We start from the raw sequence: 13728 nt of genomic DNA on the forward strand, positions 1-13728 counted from the left end.
AGATTATGCTAAATAAAAAAAAATCATTACTTTTTTTTTACTTTTCTATTTCGTTCTTGCATACTTACAGTATTGTTATTATTAGCATGACAACCGAAAAATACACACCTTATTATTACTATTATGATTTCCATATGACACTGCTTTAAATTTAGGCCTATTCCTGTTTGAACATGATATCATATTGATGTACAGGCCTAAAACCTCTCCTTTTCCTTTACTTCTTCATCGTACAATAAGCTAAATCTTTTTGTTTGTTGTTTTTGATGTTTCACTTTTAGTATTCACTATTTGAACTTTAGTTTTGCTGCATATGATTATTCTTAATTATTTGTAATTTTTCATTTTAATGTGTGTATTTCTCTCTTTGTGTAGGAACATTATGTGAAACAGCCTTCGAGGTGATTAATGTTTTATCCTGTTGAAAGATGCTTTAATAAATAAATGAAATATATATAACATTTAAATGCTAAACATCTTCATGAGCATATGCAGATATTAATTTTGTGCTTCCTTTGTTTGTTTAATTTTTTTTACAAAAGAAATTGTTGATATATGATTGACTTGTAGTTAAAAATATTAGCATTCTCTGACTTGATTATGATTTCAATAATTTCAGTGACATTTTATATGTAAAAGTTAATAATTAAAAAGTGTTATTAAAATCATACATTTGTAAATACATGTAAATGCCTTGTATATTTTCACGATTATGTTGTCAAAAATTCCCCCAGTCAACAAACCTGCCTTGTACTACTAACATATGTGTTTGGACTATATTTAGCTGAGCTAATCTCAACATGGATTTTTTTTGCCAGATGTGGTAAAAACCATTTGAATTGAATCAGTCAACGAGGCTTCATGGGGGTAAATTCTTCTAAATTTAGTTTTGTGAATCCATATTTAGCCTACCCATCGCTCGTCTATACAGAACCCTCGCCCATCTTTAGAGCAGAGTCGAAATACACAGTGAGCTTTCCTGATCACAATATACATTATTCACATACATGACTATGTCGAGGATGTTGAGGAAATAGATTACAAGTATTAATAAAGCTCAATTAGAACACAGCACTATTACCCAGAAGCTGAACGTTCTAACCTTTTTAATCCTGTCCTTGTCCTCACCTGTCCTCACTATAATTATGTTGTTATCACCGCTGTTCTTGCAATGTGCAAACGTGTTTGATTGAGTTAATTAAGCTTGACCATGATTTCCGTCATAACTTTCCTCAGTATTAAAATGGTAATGATGGTGAATTATGCAGTAACTGGAATTTGAGATTGAAAGTAGGTGGACACCGCAATGAAGTTACCTAGAAAATGTATGAATCATACTTCTATATGTTCTACAGGTGGATCAAAAAATAAACAAATAAAAAAGTTGTATTGCTATTGAGTATTTCGATAAAGTGAATGTATCTAGGTAAAGAAATAAAAATGCTAATTAATCGACCATGACATTCTTAATAAAAAAATAAAATCTTGATTTGAAATTGGTTGAGCATTAGAATTATAATACTACAGAACTAAAGCCTGCCTCGTCTGTAGGTGTATTATGTCAATTTTTTTTTTTTGGGGGGGTAATATTACTATTATTTTATGCAATAAATGATAAGTCTCTTTTATTGCACTGCTTGTCTGGTTTTCCTTCCCATTCCTTTTGAGGCCTTTATCAATTTCAAGCTCTAAGCTTAAGATGGAGGTCTCCCACATTTCAAAATGCATTATATCTATGTATATATATATTTCTTTTCTGCTATTTGTTTTAATGATTAAAAAAAAGGACATTTATCAGGTATAAATATATTCAAATTAGATTATTAGAATGTATATATGCATATGTTATTCATTATCATTTGCTTATCATTATGTTATACTAAGATTAATGATTACTCTTGTATATACTTTTGTTATTGGAATGTTGAAATAAATAAATAAAATAAAATAATGAACTGTAGTCTAGTTCATTTATGGGTGGGGGGGTCTTACAAGGCACGACTCCTATTCCATTTGATAGCTGAGGTTCATTGTTCATGTATATTAAAAGACGGATAATATGCAATATCCTTCCCGATTTCTAACACATTTCTTCCTCTTTTCTCCACGTTTCCGAACTGCGGTTTTTCATGAAAATCGGAAATACACGCAGCTGTCAATGTCTAGCTCTGCGTAGCGTTCTTGATTTTTTTCTCTAAACACCGTTCCATTCCCTCCTGTCCCAGAGAAACTTTCATCACTGAAAAAAGGATTTTAGCTAATCAGGAAAAGGGGCAATAATAAAGTAAAATTATCTGCTTCCCTTTTCAATTACGCACTGTTTTGCAGTGGTTTATGTGCATGTGCTCTACATACTTTGAACGTATTTCAAAATAATTTTAGATAAGCATTTCTGCCATCTTAACGAGTGCATCTTTACCAATGAAATGTAAGTTCGAATGAATAAAAAATATATATGGCTTGCAGGTTGGCCTTGAGCTTTACTACTTCAGAAATGAGAACAAAAATATACACTACAAGAAATAAAGTTCAACTTATAGCACTCGTATAGGCACCTGTATCAATGCCAGATTGAGGGGGGGGGCACATCCGACCCGTGCCCCCCACCTTGAGAGCCATAATCAAAATTTCTAATGTAAATATGCCTTCTTACAGAAGTGTGCCCCCCCCTCCCCTTGAAAGAAACAGCATAGATTTTTAATGTGAACATGCCTTTCATATACAAGTGAGGACATTTTTGTCCTTGTCCAATAATTGGACGAACTGATCTGAATTTTTAGACCTCCTTTTTTATCTTGTCAAATTTTTCTCGGGAAAATGAAAATGAGCCCTCCCCCCTTTTTGCAAAATCATGGATCCGCCCCAGCTGCATTGCGGACACCTTTTTATATATTGAATTTAGAGTGTAAAACTCTATTAAAACAACGGCAATATGAAAATGGGGAAGAAATAAACGCAAATGCACCAATTTATGGATGTTCCTGATTCATCATTGGCTCTTTATTATGTCGAGGACCCCACAAGAAATAAACTTATGAGCTTGGCCGTGGGTTAGCCTATTAAAGCATATACTGATTTTATTCTTCGTTGTATACAATCCATAGTTTACTGGGGATACAAAATCAATCAACAACCAGAAACCTTGCAATAAAATTCCCGCATTAAATACATGCAATATTCCTAAAAATCATTGTAAAACGACCTGCAGAAATCAAATGGAAAATACTGCCCAGACACATTTATCTTTTCGAATAATCCTAATTAGGCTAATCGATTAACATCATTATGGACAATGCAATGGACAACCCTTGTCAGAAAGGATTTCATGATGGGTCCGCGGTCGGCCAGTCACTGACCGAAAATAGACAGCTGCATGAAAACCAGTTTATTCATTCACATACATGATTTATTTTCGGTATACTAATACAGTCGTTGATAATAAAAAAAAATAAAAATAGAGAAAAAACTTGATGAAAATTTGAAATGTGGTAAGTGAAATGGTTGACTTTTTTATTATTTAAATGAACTAATCAAGCTTCGAATTTCATAATCAATTTTGAATAATAAAGCACATTTCGTTATTCCAGTGCAAAGAAAATAATTTTTAAAAATCCAAAAATACCCAAGCCTCGACAAAGAAATGATCGAAAAAGAGAGAAAGAGAGCAAAAAAGGAAGGGGGTATTCAACTCAAGTTCATTCATTTAGTGTTTATTGAATCTGTGAGTTTGGAAAGTGAATGTGTTTTATGTTTCATTGGTTTATCTGTAACTTGTGGTCTACAATTCTCTGTCATCGTAAATAATAGATGTTTAGAAATTTAGAAAAAAAAGGAATTTTAGCAAATAAAACATTTTCTTCTCGTAGAAAACTGAATAAACCTCCATTTTTTTCTTCATCATGTATTCATTTTACATTTTTATATACTTTATCTAGCAAACTTGATTTTCATTAAAGGGATGGTCCGGGGTGAAAATATTTATATCTTAAGAAATAGCGTAGAATTCACTGAGCAAAATGCCGAAAATTTCATCAAAATCGGATAACAAATAATAAAGTTATTGAACTTTAAAGTTTAGCAATATTTTAAGTAAAGAGTCGTCATGAATATTCATGAGTTGGGCTGATGATGTCAAATCTCCACTTGTTCTTTTGTATTTTAATATAATAGGTTTATTCAAAATTTTTCATACTTGTGTGAATAATATGGCTCCCTTATAATTAAATAAGTTGCAGCAATAAATATCTAATGCACTAAATCAGTTGTCAATCAAATTTTTCTAGTTCTTGGAGGGAAAAAATGAATAAACCTAATTTCATATAATAAAATGCAAAAGAACAAGTGGAGATGTGACATCATCAGCCCATCTAATGAATATTCATGACGACTGTTTACTTAAAATATTGCTAAACTTTAAAGTTCAATAACTTTATTATTTGTTATCCGATTTTGATGAAATTTTCGGCATTTTGCTCAGTGAATTATACTCTATTTATTGAGCTATAAATATTTTCAGCCCGGACCAACCCTTTAATTTGCTTTCTGAAATTTTCTAAAGGATATATATTTTTGTATACACGGGTGTATATTTGTTTTTACAGAGACAGTGCTTCATGGATCAGTGAAATTAATAAATGAAACAATCAACCAATAAACAAATAATTCCAAAATAACAAAATACACATTCTTCATTTTTATACAAAATAATGAAAAATAAATCAACGAATCAATGAAATAATGAATGAATAAATGAATGCGAAAAAATGAATTAATTAATGAATAATATAAACAGTTTTATTCAGGTCCGAATGATGTGCTTACCTGAGATATCAGCAAACATAAGTACCCCTTCAAATTTTTGGCTGCATGGTAGTCTTGTTGTTTGTGAACGGGCGAGTACGAGATCTGGTACATGAGTGGCCAGTTTATTAATGACCATACCCTTCTGGGTCAGCCTCTGGGTCTTTGGATGCTCATCTTTGACTCGCATCACCTTTGGTTTCACTGCAACATGGTGAAAATAAAATGAAAACGTTTGAATATGAATATGCTCATGTATTGTGATTTCTTAAGAGTACTAAATTATTGCAGAAAAGTTATATTGTTTATGTATAATTTTCTAGTATTATGTAATGTGTTTTCCATCTCTGTGTATGCTTATGAATGTAACTGAAAGCCATTGAAACCTAAATTTATCTGTATGCTTGCATTCATGGACCAATAAAAACTAATTTAAAGATATAAAGGCATGTCAACAAATACCCCACAATGGATAAAGTTCATTGACCCTAATGATCTTTGAACCTCAATCATGTGAAACTCATGTAAGACGATCAGTGGTACTTCATTTCTCTTAAGATATATACTCACGAAAGTTATGACGACCTTTCTTAACTTAGCCTTGGTTAAGATTTCATTGTTGATTTTCCCAATATGATCTAAGTTCATTGACTCTTAATTACTTTTGACCTTGATCACGTGACCTGATACTCGGGCAAGATCTTCAGTGTACTTGATTACTCTTATTTCTACTTTTCATGAACTAGATCCATAGACTATCAAAGTTTGACTTTGATAGCTGATGCGTTTTTTTTAAGATTTGGAGTCTGCTTAAGCACAATAATATGTTTCAGTTATTTGTACAATCATTCGCAACATGTACGCATCCCATCAGATCTATCAAAACTGGGAACATGGCAAAGAAATTCACGAACAATTGCTAAATGGATATGACCTTTGCTTAAGGTAATTTGCGAATTCTAACGATTGAAGAACAAATATACTTGCAATAGATGCCCGAATAGTGACAAATGAACTTCTTTTCCCTCACAGAATTAGGAGATCTTTGATTAGAATGTTTAAAATTGTATAAAATTACGTTTGTAGCCTTTCTTTATCTGTTACTTCTTGGTTTCATAACGAATGTAATGATAATATATGTAATGTTGTACATTTTCTGTTGGAAATGAATATATATGAATTTGAAACGAATTATAGGGGGTTAAATTTAGATCACTTGATTTATTGATAATATTTGTAAAAATTATCAAGTTCGTTTGGATAATAGGATTTATAATGATTTTTATTCCATTTTTGTTATTTATTCAAATATATGTTATTCTATACACTTCGTGCATGTGCAGAAAATACCATGATGCGACCATGATGTAAAACAAAAAGTTGGTCCTTAGCGTGTCCTTTAAGTGTACTGGTAAACAAAATAAAACAATGGTCTTAACCATGGATGAAAAAAAAATCAATTAATAGGGAAGGGGTGAGTCAAGTAAGATTTTAACACAGTCATGTACACGTATTACCTGTTTCTTCAGAGTATTATGATTGATGTCTCTTATTAGTATTGCGACACAATGTTGACATATCATTCCGAGCTCTTGTACTATACTGGATTTGCAATTACAAGATCTGGAGATTCTATAGAATTATGGCGTAATGAAATATTCCGCTATTTTGGGGTTGAATATTTTGCTTGTATATTGCCATGATACTGAATGCAGGTACACATAATAGACCTACAGAAATAAATGTATAGTTCTTTCCATTTTCAAAGCTTTTGATTAATACTTTTTTGTTCAAATTACGCGCCCATGAAATACAAAAAATAATAATGATAATTTCGGGTGACAATGAGCAAAAGATAAGCGAATATATGAACGGAACAGATATCTGCGTTTGCTCGCGAAAATATAAATCATTGTTCTCTGCAAATAGATCTACAATGTGCATGTATATCCCGTTTCTTCATAACTTCTGTCTATTACGGGATGAGAGCAGTTCACTCCAGATTTTCTTTTGTGGAAACGTGTTCTGAGAAGGGTTAATAAATACTTTCCGCTCAGAGCTAGCTATTATACTTACCGTAGTAACATGATGAGTCAATGCTGTCAGGCCTCGGCCTATACAAGCAACAGCCGAACATCAATGTTTAATATTCCAAAAGTAATATCCAAAGAATCAAACTTTCACAAAGTACAAAGCCGGGTCGATATGACAGTTTTTACTGTGCTCCGAATCACCAAGGATAAACATAATGAAAATCCTCCAACTGTCTGGGGGAATGAGAGTAGAATGTTACACGTGTCCACGGGGCATGTGTGCCTATGTTCAGGATAAATTAACTCAGACGTACTTGGTCATGGTGTGCAAGATCTCGTCGCTTATGATCGGGTTCGCTTTTCCCAAATGATCACTTCCGACACAGAGGTTCCTAGGCTGTCTGTGTGACTAATAATTATCATCAAAGCGTCGAAAATTGAATAAAGTGATGATGAAATACAAGTGCACGTTCCATAATTCGCTCTTGTTAAATTTTCATACGAGATGGCCACACCCTATTTCTCTAAAAAGTAGCCTTCAAATAGCAAGAGCGAAGTTTTGAACCCGGGTGTTTGAGGTGGTTACTCTTATATCCAAAATAAAGGTTGCCAATTAATCCACCACTAAATTTCGACAAGGCTTTTTCATCAATCTGCAGATTGTTGTCTTCTACATGTATGTACGGGTCTATAAGTACTAACGAGTTGAATTGGTAAGGTCCCTCTTGCTCCTGGTGGGTGTTTCATAAAGCTGTTCCTAAGTTAAAGGACAAGTCCATCCCAAGAAAAATTTGATTTGAATAAAAAGAAAAATAATCAACAAGCATAACACTGAAAATATCATCAAAATCGGATGTAAAATAAGAAAGTTATGACATTTTAAAGTTTCGCTTCATTTCACAAAACATTTATATGCACATCTTGGTCGGTATGCAAATGAGGGAACTAATGACATCACTATTTCTTTTGTATTTTATTATATGAAATATTTTGATTTTTTCGTCATTGTCATGTGCAGAGAAGTTTCATTCCTCCCTGGACATGTGGAATTCCATTATTTTATCATTTTGTGCTTCAGGCAAGGAGGTCCTAATCATCAAATTCGTAAAAATTGAAATATTGTATAATTCGAACAATAAAAAACAAAAGAAATAGTGAGTGAGTGACATCATCGACTCTCGTAACTGGCTCGTTCATATAACCATTTTGTTAAAAATAAGCGAAACTTTGAAATGTCACAAGTTTCTTATTTTACATCTGATTGTGATGAAATTTTCAGCATTGTGCTTGTCTGATTTTTCTCTATTGTGTCGAATCAACATTTTTCTGAGGTGGACTTGACCTTTAAGAACGAGTTTAAGAATTGCTGGTGAACCTTTCTTACGCAAGTTACGAGTGAAATAATCACCAAGAACGTTTCATGACATGCGCGTATTCTGGGGGAGGAGTGGGGGGGGGGGCGGGCTCGGGGTCTTGGTCCCCCGAGTAGGCGAAAAAGAGGGCGCCTAAAGAGGAAGAATAAAAGAAGGAAAGAAAGGGGGAGAAAAAAGGAGAGAGAGAAGAAAAAGAGAAAAAAGGGAAAGAAAGAGAGAAGGAAAAAAAAGAGAAGAGGGAGCGGGCGCCGAATTGATTTTCGACATAGAGGGGCGCCGTCTTGATGTCCGACCTGGGGGGCGCCGAATTGATATTCGACATAGGAAGGGGCAGAATAATGATGTTCGACTTAGGGTTGCCGAATTGATGTTCTACATAGGGGGCGCCAAATTTATGTTCGACCAAGTGGGGGGGGGGGCGCCGAATTGAAGTTAGATACACGGGGCGCTGAATTTATGTTTTACCTAGGAGCGCCCAATAACCCGTGGGGAGGATAGCCAAACATAAGGGTGCCGAATTGATGTTTGACATAGGGAGCGCCGAATTCATGTTCGACGGGGGGGGGGGGTGCGCCGAAGTGAAGTTCAACGACATAGGGGAGCCAAACTGATCTTCAACCTAGGGGCGCCGAATTGAAGTTCAATATAGGCGGGCGCCGACTTGATATGCGACATAGGGGTGCCGAATCGATGTCCGACCTAGGGGCGCCGAATGGATGTTCGACATATAGGGGGGGGCGTCAAATTGATGTTTGGCATAGGGGGTGCCGAATCTATGTTCAACCTGGGGGGGGGACGCCGGATTGATGTTTTACCTAGGGGCGCCGAATCGATCTTCAACCTAGGGGGCGCCGAATAAATGTTTTACCTAGGGGCACCGAATTCGAATTGATGCTCAACCTAGGGGGGGGGACCGAATTGATATTTTACCTAGGGGTATCGAATTGATGTTCGAACCAACCCAGGGGCCGCGGGGGGGGGGGGGCGCCGAATTGAATTTAGATATAGGGGGGCGCCGAATTTATGTTTTACCTAGGAGCGCCCAATTGATGTTCAACCGGGGGAGGGATAGCCAAACATAAATTATATACACAACAAAAAAAAGTAAGTCCCCCCTTAAACAAACATCAATAATTTCCGAACCAGAGCGAGTTTTTAGTATATTTTTACATGAGCGTGTAGGTAATTTTATAAGCTGCCCTCTGAGCAAATGTCATGAAGGTATTTTACGTCATGCTTCAGTGAGCACCGTCTGAAGGCAAAAATGTCACTTTTCAAAAGTCACAAGCCAAATATCATGACTTTGATTCCATTTTATTGGAACTAATTCCACATTCTCATCATCAAAAATAGTCAGGCTTGTAAAAGGTACTTTCTAAAAGATGATACAATTTTTTTGGCTAAATTTCACGGTTGAATAAACACAAGTCCCAATTTGCTATAATCGGATTTTTTACTCATTTCTATCAATAAAATGATAAAATATGATGACAGTTATTTTGGGGAAGAGTTTCTTCAAGAGTATTTATCGTTTCACGGTTCAATGAACATGTATTGGAAACAAAAAATGCGATTTTCAATTATCGTAGGCAAGTATTGTTTCATTTTGGTAACTGAAAATGATCTTTTCTCATCTTTTCCGTTGTGTTCATGACCAATTAACATGTTTCAATGATTCAAAGGCGTTTAATTAAACATTAACGCTTGAATGAACATGTGGAATGTGATTAGCTCTTTTTTACGTTATTGGAAAAAATGCAATTTGTAACTATGGATATCTGTCACAAACCTCCTTGCATAGTTAATTTGATTTGATTTTTGTGAAAATCCCGATGTTTAATGCATCAGTGAGCACACAATACTCGAAAATTATGCAAATGAGAAGAAAGTTCAAGGCCTTGGCCCCACTTTGTGCCGTATCGAATGGTTATTTTGGTGTGCGCGCCTTTTGGATAGTGTTACTCTGAAGCCATGTGCGAAGTTTCATGAAATAACTGTTGGCAGAAGTAACAAAACCGTCCATGAAACAAACCCTCATTTCATATTTGTTAACATTTTGACTTCCTCTCTCATAGACTTGTGTACATTATGGGTGCATATGTTTAAGAATAAGTATCCCCTTATTCAATATGGTGGGACTTTTTTTCAAGGCTGTCTTTAGCAATGTCGTTTGGCAGTAATGTTTATCAACCTATGGGCAAAATTCTGTGCAAAAATGAAATCGATTTGTTTATTTATGGATGAGTGAGCACGCATCAAAGTGGGAAAATTGGTATAAAGTGAATATTGGGGGCAAATTCGGCGTCAAATGTGACTTTAATTGCTGTTGTTTTTATCATCCATCATTTTTATCACCATACACTTTCCGAACTTTAAACATTTTCATGGTTGAGCGAGCACATTCGAAAACTTAGGAATGAATACTCTTTATACTGCATAAATGTATTCTTTTCCTAACAAATTCTCAGGATCAGTTGAATTTATGGACAAATCAGTGGTGGATCCAGAATTTTAAAATGGGGGAGGGGCCTATAATCGGGGGAGCCACCTACATTTTCAAATTTTAACATGATCTAACAAGTTGTAGAGGATATTACCATAAACCCCTATGATGATACGTCACAATTCAGGGGCCGCGGAACGGTTTTCAAAGTGGGGGTGGGGAGGACTGAGCCAAAAGTGAGGGGGGGGGGGCTGACCATGCAAAAAAAATCAAAATTGTATGGTCATTTTTACATTTTTTGTACATGCTTTTGGAAAAAAGAGGGGGACTGAAGTCCACTCCCCCCCAGCTTCCGCAGTCCCTGCAATACATTGTGCTCACTCAACCATGAACATACGATATCAAAATCTGCTCTGAAGTGGTTGAATGATGGATAGTAAAACAGCATAACACCATAAAGTTCACCTAAAAACAACTTTGCCCAACTTTGTATTTGAACAAACTGAAAAACGACTCATGGTCATTTTTAATTCAATCTTTAATCACTCATGCATGACTCAACCGATCGATCTCATTTTTCCCCAGGAGTTGCTTGATGAGAGTAGAAAATCACCTATGAAATATCATATCTCAAACTAATTCGGTTCAAATGTTACAGCAATTTGATTTAGGGGGGACCTACTTTTTTTGTTGTGTATATGTCAAACCTACGGGCGCCGAATTGATGTTTGACATAGGGGGCATAGAACTTATGTTCGATCTAGGGGGGGGGGGCGCAAAATTGAAGTTCGACATAAAGGGGCCGAAATGATCTTCAACCTTTTGGGCGCCAAATTTATGTTCTACCTAGGGGTGCCAAATTGATGTTTTTCCTTGGGTGCCATATTCATATTCAACCTAGGGAGGGGCGCCAACTTGATGTTTGACCGGGGGCACCAAATTAATGTTGCTCATGGGGGCGCCAAACTCATGTTTGCTCGCATCAAATGCCCATCCATTTCATGAATACCCAAAATGCTTAGAAAGTCAAAATTTTAGGTCAGAATATCACAAATTTTCATCTCGCTCTTCGCGCTCGCATCAATTATTTAAAAGCCCCCTCACACCTAACCGAATGTAGGCAGACGAAGGATGACGAATGGGGGAAATGCAGATCGCCGAATTGATGTTCGACATGGGGGGGCAGGGGCGGATCCAGGATTTTGAAATAGGGGGGGCGCCAGCGGCGAGGGAGCGAAGCGACCGAGCGGGGGGAGGATGTGGGAGGGGGGATACCCCCTCCCACGGCAAGGACTTTTTCAAAAAATCATGTCCAAAAGTCGTATTTTGAGAGCACCTTTAGAAGAAAAATGCACACTTAAATCACTGTAACTTCATGAATAAAAGACACATACTGACTCATTTAGGAGCTGGTTTCCAGTCACACACCGTATAAGCGGTCATTCAAAACATACATTTGGCAAAGGCTCTTCACTTGCTTGCATCGTGTGATTGAAACGTTAAATTTAAATGATACGAAACTGAGACTTGTAATCGATAAGTTCCAAATAATCCATTCTGTTTATTGTCATTTGTGTATTTACATTGTGTGTTTCAAACGAGAATTGTTTAGTCGTATGGCAACATGCATAAAATTTGGTTCTTTTTTCCCCAAAATGCACAGTAAATTGTTAAAAACTACAGAAAAAAACGACATCATCTTCTGGTAATCAACCTTTTCCCTCGTATTATTTTCAAATCATCTTCAATAATCCAGTCATTCTGCACAACCTCAAAGTAATATAATGCTTCTTAAGGGGATTCTCATCATTTTTATTGTTTACGTTCAAAGTCTCTCATCGCGTTGCCATCTTAACTTATGACCAGCCAGGATGAAATTGTATTTATATTTATTTTAACATAAGATAATCAATTTTTACGAAGCACTTGTCAAAACTATACCACAAATAATTAAATAAGGTCAATGATAAAATGCTAGAAAATACATGTAAGGAGCTTTGATATCCAGTCCATAATTGTATAAGTTATAACTATCAGTGGCAGAAAATGTAAAATAAACCGAGGCTCGTCTTCGGTATACAGAGTTCAGAAGGCATTTTGTAAGCTTTTCATTTATGAAATTACAACTTGTTTAGACCATGAATTCATATAGGCTTCCAATTTGATGTTTTTTCTACATGTTGAATCAATGTATACTAGCTTTCCAACCAACAGAGTAAATGTTGTAAACTGTATTGATTGCCTTCTGTTGGGCAAAGCTATTCCTGCCAAGTTTGAGCTCAATCATGACTTTTATTTTTTTAAGATGAAAATATGGAAAGTTTATTTATGCACAGAACAGACGAAATAGTGGAATTTAATTACTCACACTATAATATATAAGGGATATACTTTTAAAGCTCTGCACTATAGATCCCGTTTGCTGCCTGTGCAAGTCTCGAGGTTCTGTGGGCATAGCCACAAAATATTATATACGTTTTTCGTAAGTGAAATACTTCAGTAAATAATTTAATAACGAATATCACACCCAAATGTATTTCTTTGACATGCATGATTAATTCAAGGAAGTTTTGCCGTACAATGCATTATCACGTAAGCGCGATTGGAGGAATGTTATGACAATGTCCCGCTTTAGATTTAATACCGTATCCTCCCATTTTGTTATAATTATATTGTGTTAAGATACTGCATACTTAACTAGTTCATCACCATTACAATGTTGTGATTACTTTCAGCTAGGTTTGTGTCTGTTCAGTGGTGTTGATTTTTTTTTTGCGTAATCGCTGGTACAAATTTAGTTTCTGAAAAAGAGATAATGATTTTTTTTCATATGCGGAGCGGTAAATAGTTATTTAGTCTGCAGACTTCTATTTCATTTTTTCATACCATCTTAGAGAAAATTGTGACTTTTTGGGTCTGGGTTGCAAGATAATGGTTTTGCATTAGGGTTACGGAATAGGAATAATGTTTAGGACTTACAAATTGGCCCGTGGGGGGGGGGTTAATGTCACAATTTCTACTTTTCAACAATACACAATGTGTCCTCGGGACGTTTTTCCCCAGCACGAAAGTATTTTTA

At 35.5% G+C, this 13728-nt stretch overlaps 1 protein-coding gene across 1 annotated transcript in view; it reads right to left on the reverse strand.

Moving 5' to 3' along the window:
- LOC121419203 (adenylate cyclase type 10-like) overlaps nucleotides 1-7193 on the reverse strand; it is a 51269-nt gene extending 44076 nt beyond the window's left edge. The window contains exons 1-2 of the mRNA XM_041613560.1: nucleotides 6877-7193; nucleotides 4822-5004 (exon numbers count right to left, since the gene is read on the reverse strand). Coding sequence (XP_041469494.1) covers nucleotides 4822-5004; nucleotides 6877-6937 — 244 coding nt within the window. The 5' untranslated portion in view covers nucleotides 6938-7193. The remainder of the gene's footprint in view (nucleotides 1-4821; nucleotides 5005-6876) is intronic.
- Between the last annotated feature and the right edge of the window lie 6535 nt (nucleotides 7194-13728).

Source organism: Lytechinus variegatus, chromosome 7, assembly GCF_018143015.1.
Source record: "Lytechinus variegatus isolate NC3 chromosome 7, Lvar_3.0, whole genome shotgun sequence".
Classification (NCBI taxonomy): domain Eukaryota; kingdom Metazoa; phylum Echinodermata; class Echinoidea; order Temnopleuroida; family Toxopneustidae; genus Lytechinus; species Lytechinus variegatus.